Here is an 18,936-nt window from a genome sequence, read left to right as displayed (position 1 = left end):
TTGACAGCTCAATCACAGGCTTTTAAAAGTTGCACTGGCTGCCAATGTGTGCTTTCTACAGAGAACTAAAAAAATAACTATGCTGAACAAAATTGAGCCACCTACTCACCATTATATGACAGTGGCATGGTAGTAAAGTGGTTAAGGGCCCCTTCAGATCAATGTGTTGTAACCACACATGCTCAATGGGACATTTTTGGCAGCTTATGGTGCGTTGGCAGCCACTTCAAAATGAATGAGCTGTCTCAGAGCCCTGCATGTTTGTTCATGCACTGCTACGCAGAGCTAATTTGTAAGTAGGTCTTAAAAGTATTAACTTCTCTGACTGCTTACTGACAGTGATAAATTTACATGAAAAAAAGGATTACAAAAAGTGTCTTATGCCCTGTACACACGATCGGACATTGATCGGACATTCCGACAACAAAATCCATTGGATTGTTTCCGACGGATTTTGGGCCAAACTTGTCTTGCATACACACGGTCACACAAAGTTGTCGGAAAATCCGATCGTGACGTAAAACACATATGTCGGGACTATAAAATGGGCAGTAGCCAATAACTTTCGTCTCTTAATGTATTCTGAGCATGCGTGGCACTTTGTGCGTCAGATTTGTGTACACACGATCTGAATTTAAATGATCGGATTTTGTTGTCGGAAAATTTTATATCCTGCTCTCAAACTTTGGGTGTCGGCAATTCCGACGGAAAAAGTCAGATGGAGCCCACACACGATCGGAATTTCCGACAACACAATCCGATCGCACTTTTTCCATCGGAAAATACTACCGTGTGTACAGGGCATTAGAGTGGTTGTAAACCCTCACATATACCCAGAGAAGTGACTGACCTCAGGTGATACACAAAGATGAAACAAATCCTCCTACATAAGTTGTACCATTTTATCTGCGGTCTTCTCTTCTCTACAGCCATTCAACAGTGCTGAATTTTAAAGCTGGCCTGAAAGTTCAGATAAAAGGGGGCGGAGAGCTTAAGTTCTATTTAGCGGAGCTCAGTGAGGAGAGCTCTAAAAGCTGATTGGAGGGAAGAGACACACACCCCCTTCGCACAGCACACAGGAACAGAGCTGAGGCTGTCAATCAGCTGGAGGTCCCTCCCCTGTCACTATTTTTCACTTGGTGTCAGGAAAACTTGTCAGAAGTGATTTATGCTGATAGCAGAGGAACGAGGCAACAGATAGAAGTGACACTAATGCCGCGTACACATGAGCGGACTTTACGTCAGACTTTGTCCTGCGGACTTTTCGACGGACTTTCCAAATGAACGGACTTGCCTACACACAATCAACCAAAGTCCGACGGATTCGTACGTGATGACGTACGACCGGACTAAAACAAGGAAGTTCGTAGCCAGTAGCCAATAGTTGCCCTAGCGTCGGTTTTTGTCCGTCGGACTAGCATACAGACGAGCGGACTTTTCGACCAGACTCGAGTCTGTTGAAAAGATTTGAAACTTTTTTTTTTTTCTAGGTCCGTCGAACTTTTGGGAAAAAAAACTCAGCTGGAGTCCACACACGATCGAATTGTCCGACGGACTCCGGTCCGCAGACCAAGTATGCCGTAAAAGTCCGGTCATGTGTGCGCGGCATTAGGGGGTTATTTACGATAGGCAAATCCACTTTGCACTACAAGTGCAAACTACAAGTGCACTTGAAATTCCACTGAAAGTGCACTTGGAAGTGCAGTCGCTGTAAATCTGAGGGGAAGATCTGAAATGAGGGGAAGCTCTGCTGATTTTATCATCCAATCATATACAAGCTAAAATGCTGTTTTTTATTTTCCTTGCCTGTCACCCTCGGATCTACAGCGACTGCACTTCCAAGTGCACTTTGCACTTGTAGTTTGCACTTGTAGTGCAAAGTGGATTTGCCTTTCCTAAACAAACCCCTTAGTGCTCTTAATTGAGACAAGTACACACTATAGAGGGATATGCTTTGTACATATTTCAATACAAAAAAACACATTTAATAGGAAGTATTTAGTGCCTGTTGGGTAGGAGTCGAGGCTGACACCGCTCACCTCCCTCTGCATTCCTTTTGCCAGTGCTTGCCTCGAGCAAGTGCTGGGAGCCAGACACAGGCACTCGCTAGTAAAAACGGCTTGCTCCCTAGGAAGATGGGACAAAAGCACTACATGTACATGAATACCGGTAAATTGAATACTGTATTATTATTATTACACAGGATTTATATAGCGCCAACAGTTTGCGCAGCCCTTTACAACATCGGTGAAGACAGCAGAATTACAATACAATTCAATACAGGAGGGATCAAAGGGCCCTGCTCGTTAGAGCTTACGATCTAGAAGGGAGGGTCAAGTGGAACAAAGGGGAGTAGCTGTGGGGGATGATCAGATGGACAAAATGAAAATACAGTTGTTAGATGTGGGTAGGATAGGCTTCTCTGAAGAGGAGGGTTTTTAGGGATCGTCTAAAAGCTAATAGAGTAGGAGATAGACGGACAGATTGGGGTAAGGAGTTCCATAGGCTTGGAGAGGCTCTGGAAAAGTCCTGGAGACGAGCAGGAGGTGATTAGAGAGCAGGAGGTCTTGAGAAGAATAAATTGATACTGCTTTCCAGGCATTTGTCCCTGGGCGCATAGTGTTCTAAATAGGGGTGCAACGGATCAAAAAACTCACGGTTCGGATCGTTCCTCGGATCAGGAGTCACAGTTCATCATTTTCGGATCAACAAAAAAAAAAATCTCCCCCACTGTAATATCCACAATCTCCCTATTGGCAGGGTGTGGCAGAGTATTGCAGGGTATTGGCGGGTATATTGGCAGGGTATTGGCAGAGTATTGGCAGAGTATTGTCAGGGCATTGCAGAGTATTGTCAGGGCATTGCAGAGTATTGTCAGGGCATTGCAGAGTATTGTCAGGGCATTGCAGAGTATTGTCAGGGCATTGGCAGGGCATTGCAGAGTATTGGCAGGGCATTGCAGAGTATTGGCAGGGTATTGCAGCAGGGCATTGCAGCGTATTGGCAGGGCATTGCAGCGTATTGGCAGGGTATTGCAGCAGAGCATTGCAGAGTATTGGCAGGGCATTGCAGCGTATTGGCAGGGCATTGCAGAGTATTGACACTGCTGCCATCCGATCTCTCCCCTCCACTGTACAGATCAGTACACAGAGGGGAGAGAGGAACCGGCGTCATGACATGACGCCGGTTTGTTACAAGTGATCGCTCCGTCATTTGACGGAGCGATCACGTGCTAAACGGCCGCCGGGTGTACCAAGATGGCCGCCGCTCCGGAGCTAGGCCGAAGCCGCAGCCTTTCCTATGACCGAGGCCACAGATCGCTTTGCGGATCGCAGGTGTCCCGTACGGATCAACCTCCGCGGATCGGATCACGGATCGATGACGATCCTTTGCACCCCTAGTTCTAAACTTAGGTAGCACTTGGTGCACCATCCAGCGACAGCTTATACCCTGTCATTGGGTTTACAGGCTACCAGCAGTGGGGCTGCACGGTGCACCTGTACTTTCCGCCCTCGTAAAAGCTCTGGAATCTCATACATAGGGACTAAATGGCCAGCGTACATGAGGCCACACTAGATGAAGCGGTTTTAGTAAGATGCTTGCTTATAGTTCTGAGAATTTTATTTTTTTAAAGATAAACTAAATTGTGAATTTAGATTTGAATTTTGCTAAGCTGATCACATTTACAAAATGTGAAATGTCGGATTTTGTTTAGAAATACGAAACAAATGATGGCACAATCGTATGCGCCATATTTGTTTTTCGATCGACAGAACGTTCGGTTACAAATTGTGAAATGTCGGTCTTCTAGCATAAATAAACAAATCTCTGTTGTAATTTTATTAGAATAGATAGAGCCATGCCAAATGAGAACTGCACACGCAGAGTCTATGCCACAATAATCAAGGATGTTTACAGTGATGATGATATAATCTTAGGCCAGCCATTAACGAGTCAAAAAAGGAATGTTCCGTCGATCGAAAAACAAAAATGGCGCATACGATTGTGCCATCATTTGTTTCGTATTTCTAAACAAAATCCAGCATGTTGGATCCGGCACTTTCAATTGCGTGTTGTACAGTAACTGGCACACTAATGATGCGAAAAAACAAATGTCCAAGAATTGTCATTTGGTTTTGGACTCATCTATGGCCTGCTTTAATAACTCTTATGACAGGCTGTAACTTCTTTAAATCTTTATCGCAATGTACTTCTCAGTAAAAATGCAGTGTCAGTTTTTATTTTGTATTTTTTTTTTTGCTTGCTATATTCAATTATAATGTTATATTTAACTTACATTTGTTTTAAAACTCTATTTTGTAACTTTTCTATTTAACTTGTAACGAGTCATTGATTCATTTGTGTGATTTTTGTTGGCAGTAGGATAAATGTTGCTAAGATTTTTTTTCTCTGTTACATTTTGCAGACTTTTGGAAGTCTCCTGTAAACATACAACCAAAATATGCTCCAGCTTTTCACAAGCCTCTCCCCCAAGGCTACGTCAAGAGGGAGTCTCATCATCTACCTCTTATAAATGGCGTGCATTCTCTCCGCACCAGAACACCCTCAGAATTGGAATGTAGCCAGACCAACGGAGCTCTGTGTTTCATAAATCCTCTCTTCTTAAAAGTGCACAGCCAGGACTCAGGGGGAAGCTTGAAGAGGGAGAGCAGCAGAACCCATGAAGCAAATGGCATAGAGAAGACGAGATCACCACCTCCCAGACCTCCTCCCCCTTCCATTAACAGTCATCGCACAAGCCTTCAGCTGTCCAGAGCTGTGCAGCCAGAGCCAAGCATGCCAGAAACACTTATTAATAGCAGGAACATTAACTTAGACTCCCCTTCTAAAACTGCTACACCTATCCCTCCTCCTCGCCTGAAGAAGCAGGCCACCATTAACAGGTGGCAAAGCAACGACCAAACACCATCTCTGAGTAGTTCCTGTAGGTCGTCCTTTGAATCTCAGCCCGAGGAATCGCCTCCACAAAAGACCATGCAGAATATTACTTTGACTCCGAACTGCAACTCGTCTGGCACATTGCGGGTGCAGCGTTTGAGTGACATGAGCATCTCTACGTCATCATCGGACTCCTTCGAGTATGACCGCATGGTGCCCCCTTTTTACGAAGGCGACAGCTTGGAAGATTGTGAGGAAGAAAGTGACCAAGAAAGCATGGCACCACCTGTGAAGTCTCGGAAAAAAAGAGGGACTTCTCTGGGTCTGTCCAAAATGATGAAAACTCATCTGCGCAAAATGAGCGGAGTCTTCCACTCTTTGGTGACTCCAGAAAAGAAGATGGTGAAAAAAATTACAGCCATGTCCCGGGACAAGCGGACTTATTTTGGATGCCTTGTGCAGGATTATATCAGCTTTCTGCAAGAAAACAAGGACTGCCACGTCTCTAGCACAGATATGTTACACACCATCCGACAGTTTATGACACAAGTCAAAAACTATTTGTCGCAGAGCTCCGAACTGGACCCACCGATCGAATCCCTGATCCCTGAAGATCAGATAGGTAAGAGGAAATTTAAGTCTTCTATGAAAGCCACTCACAGCAGGTACTGTTTACAGAACAGCTTAAAAGTCACACGAAAGCTACCTCCTGGAACTCATTTCATCCTACACATGCAGTTTTTCTTTTTCTCAATCTATCTTAAAATTGTTGCACTTAAGTATGAATTATTATACAGAAGTGACATAAGTAAATGTATTAACACTTCACAAAATTTGTATGTTGGACATATGTTTGGTGCGCTTTGTTTTTGTCTTTTATGTGATAACGGGGCGTCAGTGCTGCTCCCATATACGCATGCACGGCCCCCAGATGTTTTGTATTTATACATTAAAGGCATAGCCCAAGACATACAAACAGTAAGGGGGGGGGGGGAACTCACCATAAATAATAGAACACACTTGTGTATTGCGCAATATTTTGCCGGGGAAGCTGAATGATGACGGTCTTTTCTTAGACAGGATACTGTGTACTGTTGATGTTGCTGTATTCTGGCTGTGGCTGCACGTGATCATTGACTTAGCTAATCATAACTTTTTGCAAAAGTCTCAAGCTTTGTGGTTAGATGGTCTTCATGGGCCAGTACAGAATGAATTTGCGTTATATGCATGAATAATAATTAAGCCAGAGTATAAAGTGGTGATTTTATGAATTTTGGAAAGAATCATATTTGGTGTGCAGTTTAGTTGGCCCTACAAAGAGCGATGCTTTTTAAAAATAAAGTTTTGTCCTATGTTGTGGAGTTGTGTTACAGTCTTCTTTCTGAGCAGTTCAGAGATTCCCTTTCACCAGCCCCAGCACTTTTTGCTGCCCTCAGGAATTTTTGCTCCTTGAACCCACCCCATTTTCCTTGTTTTTTTTTTTTTTGCCAAGAAGGTGCCCTGCCAAGCTACTCCAAGCTTTTAATCCAGGTTTTCATGTGGAAAAAACTCAGAATAACATGTCCCTGGCCTGGCACCAGCAACGCTAATTAAAAAAGGTCTTCTGCTAGTCTTCACTCGTCTGCATAAATATTCTTAACTCCTAAGCTGCAAAACACTATGGGGTTGATTTACTAAAACTGGAGGGTGAAAAATCTGGTGCAGCTCTGCATAGAAACAAATCAACATCCAGGTTTTTTTTGTCAAAGCTTAAAGGAGTTGTAAAGTCAGAAGGTTTTTTATCTTGTAATAAAAAGCTTTCTGTGTGCAGCAGCCCCCCCAGCACGCCCTAATACTTACCTGAGCCCCATCTTTGTCATGCGATGTCCACGAAGGTCTTGGCCATCCGAGGCTCTCCCTCCTGATTGGCTGAGACACAGCAGCGGTGCCATTGGCTCCTGCTGCTGTCAATCAAAGTCAGTCAGCCAATCAGGAGAGGGGGCGGGCCTGGCTGCAGCTCTGTGTCTGAATGGACACAGGGACCTGTGACTCGACTTGGGTGTCCCCATAGCAAGCTGCTTGCTGTGGGGGCACTCAACAGGAGGGAGGGGCCAGGAGCACAAAAGAGGCACCCGAGAAGAGACGGATCTGGGCTGCTCTGTGCAAATCCACTGCAACAGAGCAGGTAAGTATAACTTGTAGCAAAAAGTGCAGCGCTATAAATTGATAAATGTGTGTACCACAAAATATTAAAGTGCAAACAATATCCATATTAATCTCAATATAGACATTTGCATTTTTGTACTATTGATATATTGTTTTTTTGTTTAATCAATTGCTGTTGTGCACCTTATTGACTGTTTTTATTGATATTGCACTTTAATATTTTGTGGTACACACACATTTATCAATTTATAGCGCTACACTTTTTGCTTATGTGCCTACTATCTGGGTTATAGTGTTCAGCTGCTGTACGTTATTGTTGTCCATCATAGCGCAGATATTTCTTCTATTTTTTATTAGGTAAGTATAACATGTTTGTTATTTTTATAGAAAAAAACAAGACTTTACAGTCACTTTAATTGAACAAGCTAAGTTAGAAGCTGATTGGCTACTGTGCACAGCTGCGCCAGATTTTGCACTCTTCGATTTTCGTAAATCAACTTTTTGCTGAGGGCAAATGTACTGGGACCGGTGAAAGTGAATCTCTGAACTGCTCAGAAAAATGAGTGGAACACAACTCCACAATATAGAATAAAACTTTATTTTAAAAAAGCATTTCATCCTGAAGAACATTGATAAGTGTGATAATCATCCATAGATATACAGTGTAATCAAACACAAAAAGGAATTTCAAGGTTATTTATTGGACCCCAGTTATGTTAGGTAAAGTACTAGCTTTCGTTTGAGGGTCTCGCATACATGGGCCTAGCAGATTACTATTATTATACAGGATTTATACCATATTTTTATCCAGATGGGTTTAATAAGATGAAAACATTTCCAAAACATGAACTGTCAACAAGGCCTGAAAGTTTGATAGGCAAAGCTCAAGCACTTCCTGTTAGTGTTAAAGTTTGCCCGCTCGTTCCTGCTCATGCAAATTTCTTGCTGCCCAGTAGGGCAGACCATCATAGTAGTGGGGCAAAAGGAGTGTGTCAGAGGGAGGAGGCAAGCTTTAATACTACTACTCTACCAGAATGACCCAACAGTCAGGCCTAGCAGTTAAGACCTTTGGGTAAATGAACTAGATAGTATATTTTCTTTTTTCTTAGTGACAGTCCCTTTAAGGATTTTTATGGACCATAAGTTACCCTTTTCCTTTTCTTATTCATCCTCATGGGATCCTGTGATAAGCAAGGTGTAAGGTTAGCCTCTCCTGTGAGGTCTGCTGTACAGTTTTAAACCAGGAAACCTTCTCACTCTTGCCTAATGTCTTCCCTGTCCTTGAAAAAATATTTGTGTCTGAAGATCAGTTCAAGTTCAAAATGAGGTTTTGTTTCAAACATAGAAAAGATGCTAAAACGGAAACATTTCAGGCTGTAACATCTATGATACGTGTGGACTAAAATCTAATTTTGGACTCTAACACTGTAGTGTGGCACCTTGATCTTCAGGCTCAGATATTACTTCCATATTACTTCCATATTCCAAGTTACTGTGTCAGCTCCTCGGACTGGATAGAGGGGAGATACAGGATGCTACCAGTAGAGGTTTGCTAAATGCACTAATAGCACAAAATTATTATTTTCCTAAGGTTTCAGTGTCATCAATCTACCACTTCAAGTGTGGCCTATGGGTATAGCATTCACATTAAAAATATAATTACACATAGTAAATTACTGAGCCCTTTGTCTGCACGGGGCAGTTTATGCAAAAGGTGAACTTAGCCTTTAACTCTCTTCTATTTGTATTGCATAATAACATTCATTCCTTTTCCTATAAAAAAAAAAAGTTGGCAACTGAATATTTTGGGTCCAAGCTCCGAGCGTTAGACATCATGTGCCTGGCATGTCATGGCAAAATGTATAATTCCACAGTAACATAACAGCGGGAAAATGCCTAAGCTTGCTTCTTTGTGGAGAGGAGTGGCAGAATTAAGAGAAAGTTGCTACTGGTGACTCATGTGTGTTGTCTACAAGTGTATTCCCAAACCATTTACAGACAAGAATAACCCACATGAGTATCTGTTCCACCTACGGGTTTCTGTGGGTAGCTAATCTTGGCACCACTGCCATGCACTTACATTCGCAGGTCTGTTCTATAAAGTGTATGTATGTTTTTGTATGTTTATGTAAATCTTTAGTACCCGAAGGAATATAGGCTTGATATGGGTAAAAACTCTTTGTTCTTCACTGAGCTCTACAATGGTGATGTTGAAGATAAGTAAGACGCCCCTATGATCACTGGTTTATTCATATCAGCATTATCTACAGTACCCCCATTTTTTAGCAGCATATAAGAGTGTGTTGAAGGAAAGTGCATTTACATCAGTTTTTATTAGTTATCAATTTATATCAGATGAAACCAACCCAATGTTGGGGCAGACAGTCTACCTTCAAATTCAGTGCAGGGGACCTTTTGCTATCTATGCATATGTTTATTGCTGCTCCCTTGCTGCTCTGACCCCTTCCATTACTATGCAGTTAACCTTGTGCTTTGGGGTATGGAGGCGCATGTGACTTGCCACCGGTTTCCTGATATGAGGAGCATGTGACATTCCACCTGCCTTCCCGCAATGAGTGACCAGTCAGTAGGCCCAAATTGTCAACAGTATTTGGTGTTGTTAACAATTCTGGTAACTTTGAAGGGGCAGTGACAGAGACCTGGGCAGTAATAAAGGTAAGTATAGGCATTCAGGAGGGGGATGGTGATTTCCCCCTCCCCCCCCCAACAGATTTACTTGATAGTAATATTAAAGGCTCTTGTTTTAAAAACCTTAACAAACATCATACTTACCCCGATCCTCCTCTTCTCGGGTCCCTGGCCGTCCTTCCCCCTCCCGAGTGCCGCCATAGCAAGCCGCTTGTGTCTCAGCCAATGAGGAGGGAAAGACCTGGGAGAGTAGGGGAATGTGTGCTGTAGGGGATGCTGCACACAGGGTATTTACCTTCATGCATAGAATGCACAAAGGGAAAAAACCTTCAACCCTTACAACCACTTGTGTATTTCCTATAAAATAAACTGATTAAAATTTACATAGTTACATAGTAGGTGAGGTTGAAAAAAGACACAAGTCCAACCTATGTGTGTGATTATATGTCAGTATTACATTGTATATCCCTGTATGTTGCGGTCATTCAGGTGCTTATATAATAGTTTTTTGAAACTATCTATGCCCCCCGCTGAGACCACCGCCTGTGGAAGGGAATTCCACATCCTTGCTGCTCTTACAGTAAAGAACCCTCTACGTAGTTTAAGGTTAAACCTCTTTTCTTCTAATTTTAATGAGTGGCCATGTGTCTTGTTAAACTCCCTTCCGCGAAAAAGTTCTATCCCTATTGTGGGGTCACCAGTACGGTATTTATAAATTGAAATCATATCCCCTCTCAAGTGTCTCTTCTCCAGAGAGAATAAGTTCAGTGCTCGCAACCTTTCCTCATAACTAATATCCTCCAGACCCTTTATTAGCTTTGTTGCCCTCTCTATACTCGGTCCATTTTCAGTACATCCTTCCTGAGGACTGGTGCCCAGAACTGGACAGCATACTCTAGGTGTGGCCGGACCAGAGTCTTGTAGAGCAGGAGAATGATCTTTTTATCTCTGGAGTTGATCCCCTTTTTAATGCATGCCAATATTCTGTTTGCTTTGTTAGCAGCAGCTTGACATTGCATGCCATTGCTGAGCCTATCATCTACTAGGACCCCCAGGTCCTTTTCCATCCTAGATACACATACAAATATACATACTAGTTTATTTGTAGATGGCAATCAAACACATTGCAACGGGGTTGCACAGGTGTTGCATGCATCCGTATTATTGTTTATTGGGATGTAGCAGCTGCATGGACACAGCCGCTTCTCCCAATACGACATCTGTGCGGGTGTGGGTGCATGGTCCCAAATGTAGCCTGGGTTCCCGGCAAAACACAGCCCTGCACAGGGCATGGATGTAATTGCCCTGTGTGAATAAGGCCTAACCATGCGATTGGCACCATTCATTGCCTTTACACTCATATTAGGTATGAAGACAGACACATTTTTTATTTTTTTATTGAGCTGTATTTACTCATTGCAACTTATAACATCAAAGTGAAAGAATTAACACAAACATGTCAGAAAAAAAATAAAAAACAGGATCACTTGAGGAATATCTGCTGCCCTCTGCCAGAAATTTGTCAATGAGAAGGTGGTTTACCTTCCAACATGACAATGACCCAAAGCACACAGCAAAAATGACTATACAGTGATTGAAGGAGAAAAAGGTGAATGTCCTTACATGGCCTAGTCAGAGTCCAGACTTTATCTACATTGAAAATCTGTGGAATGACTTGAAGACTGCAGTCCACAAAGGGTTACCATCAAATTTAACTGAATTTGAGCAGTTCTGCAAAGAAGAGTGCGCAAATAGTGCAAAGTCTAGATGTGCAAAGTTAGCAGAGACAGATCCCAACAGACTAAGGCTTCATGTACACTGCTGCTGGTTGCTATTAAATTTATTTGCCAAGTGATAGTTGCCTTGGCCAATTGATAGGAGGTCAATTGATTTCACCCTAATTCTGGAATTGCTGCACTTCTCTCTCCTGTCACTAGATTCCCGGGTATCTGGTGACATTCGATAACACAGGGGCATTGCAAGGACAGATTAGGAATAAATGGTGTGTCTCAGTCAATGGGCATGGGTTTTCTTGGGTCCCCTGGCCTGCTGGGAGAGCCTATTTATTTGGGTGGAGTCAGGTGATCGGGATTCTGTCTAGATGTATCCCAAAAGACTAAAAGCTGCAATTAAAGCAAAAGGTGGTCCAACAAAATACTGACACAAGGGGGTAAGCCTTTTTCCAACTCAGTGATTCTGTTTTTGAATTTTCTTTTAATTTTTTTTTCTGACATGTTGACGACGTTATATCTTTCACTCTGATGTTATAAGTTACAATGAGTAAATACAGCTGGATAAAACAAAAAACTGTGTCTGTCTTCATTTCCGCAACAAAATGTGATTATTTTAAAGGGGGTGATTCTTTTCTACACCCACTGTATTATGTATTGTTGAATGGCTTTCCAGGCTTACTTGCCATTTCTTTATTTTAATTGCCATTTTTAGAGCAAATTTTAAAGTGCAAAGTGTTGACCATTGAAGAAGACGGGGGACAGCACCTAAGCTCTATAAAATCCAGCAGATTGGCCATCAGTTATCTTGTTTATACCTCTTTTCAGTCATTTTTACTTTTTAATGCTGAAGTCATGATATAACCTGTCTGCCATGCCACATGATTGCTCAATAACGCAGACAGAAACTTGTGACTAATGCGTGAAACCCAGCTGCGGTTTGGCATGAAAGAATTTAACTATTGCTGTAGTCAGCATTGTGGAGGAGATACATTTCCCCCAGGAAGTAAACAGACCAGAGTAAATATTTGACAGTTTAGCTATTTATAGCCCCATATTCCTTTCAGCAACTTCTCTACTAATAGTATGTAAACACTAATAAAAACTTATCTGTGAAGGGGGAGGGCCTTCCCTATTGATAAACCCTAGATCAGTGCTTGTGAAGCTGTCATAATATATTTACATTTTTTTGACTGTGTTGGCTTTAATTTTTGTAATGCATGTCATCACAGCTTTCCAGCTTAAAATAAGCATTGTTTTTTAAATTATTTTGAAATCCACTAATATTCACAACATATAAATAATATATGGAAAGGTTACCTCCTTAAAGCGGAGTTCTGCCGATTTTTTTTTTTTAAGTCAGCAGCTACAAATACTGCAGCTGCTGACTTTGAAAATATGGGCACTTGCCTGTCCAGGGCTCCTGCGATGTCAGCACCCGAAGCCAATCAGTCCCATGGCTCTCGGGTGGAGGAACCGCCATCTTTCGTTAGGGAATCAGGATGTGAAGCCTTGCGGCTTCACAGTCTGGTTCCCTACTGCGCATGCGCAATCCCACTGGTCCCTGCTGTCTTCTGGGACCTTTGTGTCTCCCAGAAGACAGCGAGTAGGACGGAGGAGGCGCTGGATGTGGCATAGATATCCGCGGATACTGCAGCTATCTATTCCCGGAAGTGGGAACAAATACCTATATTATACAGGTATCTGCTCCCCCCTCCCCCCTGAAAGGTGCCAAATGTGACACCGGAGGGGGGGGGGATTCCGAAAAGCGGAAGTTCCATTTTTGGGTGGAACTCCGCTTTAAACATTGACATGTCCTATTATTTAACAGCAACATAAATGATCTAGCTATTAAAAGTTGTTTTCCCCAACATGTACAAAGACATGCATGCCTGTACCCTACAAGCATTGGTGTACTTATGAATTACCCTTCCCACTAATGTGGGTACCTTTTAAAGGGAACCTGTTCAGGGTGGATTTGATTTAAATCAAGTCGATTTAAATCACAATTTAAATCCGGCTTTAAATCACTAGTAAAATAGCTTGATTTAAATCAACTCGATTTAAATCATAATTTTTAAAGAGCAGCTGTCATCTCTGTCCCGCAGCAGCTCCTCCTCTGACCCACTGTTGATTCACCGACAGTCCCATTCACTTTAATGGGACAGCTGGTGATGCGGCAGTGACACAACAAGGTAAGGGACGTGGATAAGAATCCAAAAAATCTGATTTAAATTAAAAAAAAAAAAAAAAAATCTGATTTTTTTATTAGATTTAAAAAAAAAAAAAAATTATTGATTTAGATTAGGGATATGCAATTAGCGGACCTCCAGCTGTTGCAGAATTACAAGTCCCATGATGCATAGCAAGACTCTGACAGCCACAACCATGACACCCAGAGGCAGAGGCATGATGAGACTTGTAGTTTTGCAACAGCTGGAGGTCGGCTAATTGCATATCCCTGGTTTAGATCCATCCTGAACCTGTTACAATGGCAATACAGTTCAAAAAAAACTTTTTAAAATTTAGGATAAAGTAGTCAAATGGTTTTATCCCCTGCCAGGTTTATATTGCTGCCTGTGTGCCCCTTGATTTCACCCTCTCTATTTGTCTTGATGACTATTGTCGTTGTTGCAAGGTGATGGAAACCCCCAAATTTTGAGTCGTTACCAGAACTGTAGTAAAGTGGAAATCTTGCAATGAGGACATTTGTGCCAATGACAACTGTCTAACAAGATTTCCTCACCTCCTATGGCATCTATAGGAAAGGAAAATAAGGAAGTCTCTCTATTAGATCATAGATTGACAGATGCTTAACTCTTCCCATCTCTTTCCAAAATGTAACAATATTGGCAATACATATAGTTCAATTCATTTTTAATCAATGTTTTTATTCTTGCCAAATGTATATTTTTTTCAGATCTTGTACAGTATATGGATAATGCCTATGGGAAGAGGTTTTGGCAAGATGGAAGGAATGTACAGGATTTTTGATGTACAGTGACTATAAGCAGGGTTAAGCTGGCCATACATGGGTCGAATTCTGAATGAACTTTCTTTTGAAAATCAGAAATTGCGTGCGTTTTTGTAATCCGATGGTGCCACCATTGATTTCTAAATTTGACCAACCAAGCCTTCAATTTCATTTCATGTTACTACAGAAAATAATTTTCGTGGTCAGGAATCTTCTTTTCTTTCCAGGTCACAGCTCATTACTTTTTCGGTTATATTTCTCGTATGATTCTCCCATCATTGATGAGAAATTCATTAGTATTTCCAACATGCTCGATCACTCATATTCGATGGCCGCGCAAAAATCGGCCATTACTGCAGCCCACTAATTCAAAAGAAAATTCTTAACTACGATTTTCGTAAGAAAATTATTTCGGAATTCAACCCATGTGTGGCTGTCTTTAGCAATGGCGATTGGTGCGCTTTAAAGTGATGCTGTTGCTATTTGTAAAAATGAAACCCTGCAAAGTAGACAGTTAAAGCAGAACTTAACTCTTCGATTTAATGGTTTTCCCGAACAGTTACATCCATGGCATACTCTGAATGATAGCTGTCACAGTTGCTTTTGCTGTCAAACTGTCAATCCATACTGGTATCATAGCTGATCACATGTGCAGCACTATGACAACTACAGATCAAACAGAGGCTAAGATGGCAGCTTGCTTGGATGTAAATGATAGGAGGATTTAGTACCACTTTAATACATACCCATCCCACTACTTATGCCAATGAATTCAGCTGTGTTGAAGAAAGATGCCAACTTAAAGACATTCGACATTACATGGTGTGTAAATCCCTGCTCCCTGTGTGCTCTACAGTTCCTTTCGCCAGCCTCTGTGTCACTGGTGTATCCTTAAGTACCAAAGAGGACGATGGAAAAACCAAAGGCCTGGCTGGGGATAAAAGCAACCTGTAGAAGATCTTCAATCAAGCTTCTCGCATTTGAAATCTGCTGGTGCATGCTAGGGCGCTGCTGGTAGCCAAGCTGTATTCCATTCCTGTTAACATTGCAGGTATCAAGGATCCTTGATAATTGTGAGCAGGAACCTAATGGAGGCCCATACATGTGACAAAACTATCACACGTAGCCTGATCTGTAACAAGCATGGACATTTACAGCAATAGCCAAATCTAAATATCCAGCTTATTTGATCAGCAGCTGTCATACAAGAGCTTTATACACACTATTAAAGTTGTTTGATGCTCAGCACATACATCGGAACCTTAATTGGACAAAGCTAGTTATTTGAAGATTAGGTTTAATTGCTGGATTACATAGGGATCAAGTATTGTGGTCACTAACTCTATATAATAGACGTTATCAACCAAATTTACCAGCCCACTAATACAAGTTAATTTTACTCCTGCGGTACTTTAAACAAGCTTGTGTTTTATGTGGTTTTGTACTTTTTATTTAGGCTAGGTTCACACCTATGCGTGTGGTGCGACCTGCGATTGGGTGGACACAGCAGTCCTTTCACTTGAATGGTGGGCTGCTGTACCCTTGGGAAACACAAGGAAAATGTCCCTGCACCTTATTTGCAACCACAGCTGCAAGGAAATCGCATGGTGCTTTTGCAGCATGCAATTTCCTGCACCTGCAAGGACACTGAGTATTTAGATACTTGGGGTTCCATTAAGAATGAATGACAGCCCCACGCGTCTGTAAAAGAACAGCGCGTTTTGGCTGCTGGTGCAGAAACAGGAGTGATACCCGCACAAGTGTGAACCTGGCCTTAGGTTTTGTCATAATACAAAATAGTCCACAGGTGCATCAAGATGTACACACAGGTGAAGAATAAGAAATAAAATGGAAAAAACAAAAACAGACATGGAAATAGGTAAACCAAACAACAGCACTGTAAGGCGCTAGACTGACTCATGGCGCTAGACTGAAAAGTCCACCGCCATGAGTGATCCAGATATCAAAAGTCATTTGGAAGGGCTGCCTCAGTGTGACCACTGGGATAGTGGCGAAAAAAACAGGAGAACATAACACTGGCAAGGCTCTCCTAAAAAGACATGTGGGTATCATATATACACGATATGATAAGACCTCAAAGGGCTGACTGGCAGTGATATCTGACTGGGCTTCTGTGTTTCTGGGCTTTAATATCACTGCCAGTCAGCTCTTTGAGGTCTTATCATAGCGTGTATATATGACACCCACATGTCATTTCAGGATCATTTTGTCAGTGTTATGTTCTCATGGAAATAGGTAAGTGACCTTAAATTTCAAAGGAGTAAATAGTGTAAATCTTACTCTCACCTCTCTAAAGGAGATAGGAATATCTACTGCACCCATTTTTCCAAGGACAATTGGAAAGTCCTTACCTAAACTGTGTCCAAAAAAACAAAAAAAAAAAAGGAACGGAGAGAAGAGCAGAGAGGAGAACAGAGCCGCCGAGACTTCCAGCAAGGCACCCAATAGAGCCTCCAGCCCGGCATAAAGGGTCAAGGATGATATCCCTTTGTACCAAACGGACTCAAGCAAACTCGTTGACAAGGGCCTGAGTTCCGGAGCACTGGATTATTGGAATTCTTTTTGCTGTTAAATTTTTTTGACTAAAAGTTGTGGGTTAATGATTTAAAATGTGCTTGTATGGTGAAGGTCAAAGAGCACATACAGTGCCTTGAAAAAGTATTCATACCCCCTAGAGATTTTACCACATTTTGTCATGTTACAACCAAAAAGCTAAATGTATTTTATTGGGATTTTATGTGATAGACTAACACATAATTGTGAAGTGGAAGGAAAATGATAAATGTTTTTTTATTTTTTTTTACAAATAAATATCTGAAAAGTGTGGCGTGTATTTGTATTCAGCCCCCTTTACTTTGATACCCCTAACTAAAATCTAGTGGAACCAATTGCCTGCAGAAGTCACCTAATTAGTAAATGGAGTCCACATGTGTGTAATTTAATCTCAATATAAGTACAGATGTTCTGTGAAGCGGTTTGTTCGAGAACCTTGGTGAACAAACAACATCATTAAGACCAAGGAACACACCAGACAGGGCAGGGATAAAGTTGTGGAGAAGTTTTAAGCAGGGTTAGGTTATAAAAAAAAAATATCCCAAGCTTTGAACATCTCACGGAGCACTGTTCAATCCATCATCTAAAAATGGAAAGATGGCACAACTGCAAACCTACCACGACATGGCCGTCCACTTAACATACAGACAGAGCTACAAAGGAATGGTTTAGATCAAAGCATATTCATGTGTTATGCCGCGTACACGCGGTTGGATTTTACGGCGGGAAATGTTCGATGGGAGCTTGTTGTCGGAAATTCCGACCATGTGTAGGCTCCATCGGACATTTTCCGTTGGAAATTCCGACACACAAAATTTGAGATCTGGATCTCAAATTTTCCGACAACAAAATCCGTCGTGAATACCAATTGTGTTTACACAATTCCGACGCACAAACTTTCACGCATGCCCGGAATCAAGCAGAAGAGCCGCACTGGCTATTGAACTTAATTCTTCTCGGCTCGTTGTACGTCACCGCGTTCTTGACATTTGGAATTTCCAACAAGATTTGTGTGACCGTGTGTATGTAAGATAAGTTTGAGCCAACATCCGTTGGAAAAAAAACATGGATTTTGTTGTCGGAATGTGCGATCCTGTGTACGCGGCATTAGAATGGCCCAGTCAAAGTCCAGACCTAAATCCAACTGAGAATCTGTGGCAAGACTTGAAAATTACTGTTCACAGACGCTCTCCATCCAATCTGACAGAGATTGAGCTATTTTGCAAAGGAGAATGGGCAAAAATGTCACTCTCTAGATGTGCAAAGCCGGTAGAAATATCCCCAAAAAGACTTGCAGCTGTAATTGCAGGGAAAGGTGGTTCTACAAAGTATAGACTGGGGTTGAATACAAATGCATGCCACACTTTTCACATATTTATTTGTAAAAAAATTTGAAAACCATTTATCATTTTCCTTGTATTTCACAATTATGTGCCACTTTGGGGTTGATTTACTAAAAGCAAATAGACTGTGCACTTTGCAAAGTGCATTTGCACTATGCTAGAGCAGTTGCTCCAGAGCTTAGTAAATGAGGTAAAGATTCACTTTGCAAAGAATAACCAATCACATGCAAGGAAAATAGTAAAAACAGCATTCTTGCTTGCACATGATTGGATGATGGAAGTCAGCAGAGCTTCCGCTCATTTACTAAGCTTTGGAACAATTGCTCTTGCAGAGTGCAACTACACTTTGCGAAGTGCATAGTCTATTTGCTTTTAGTAAATCAACCCCTTTGTGTTTATCTATCACATAAAATACATTTACATTTTTTGGTAGTAGCATGACAACATGTGGACAATTTCAAGGGGTATGAGTACTTTTTTAAGGCACTGTACCTACTGAAGAAGTGGGAAGTATGACATGCACTTTCTGCTGGATCCATAAATTATACTTCTAGGGATATTCCATAATGCCTTGTTTTGCTATTTCCACAGCCACTGAGACTGTAACAGACCTTCCATGCCG

General features: G+C 41.7%; 1 protein-coding gene across 8 annotated transcripts in view; it reads left to right on the top strand.

The window, feature by feature from the left end:
* Positions 1–18,936, top strand: part of RIN2 (Ras and Rab interactor 2) — a 286,963-nt gene that overhangs the window by 241,372 nt on the left and 26,655 nt on the right. For all 8 annotated transcript variants that reach the window (XM_073627961.1, XM_073627960.1, XM_073627963.1 and 5 more), the window contains one exon: positions 4,427–5,521. In XM_073627961.1, coding sequence (XP_073484062.1) covers positions 4,427–5,521 — 1,095 coding nt within the window. The remainder of the gene's footprint in view (positions 1–4,426; positions 5,522–18,936) is intronic.

Source organism: Aquarana catesbeiana, linkage group LG04 (genome assembly GCF_042186555.1).
Source record: "Aquarana catesbeiana isolate 2022-GZ linkage group LG04, ASM4218655v1, whole genome shotgun sequence".
Taxonomy (NCBI): domain Eukaryota; kingdom Metazoa; phylum Chordata; class Amphibia; order Anura; family Ranidae; genus Aquarana; species Aquarana catesbeiana.
Note: the sequence above shows the minus strand (reverse complement) of the source record. Positions and strands in the feature narration are given on the sequence as shown.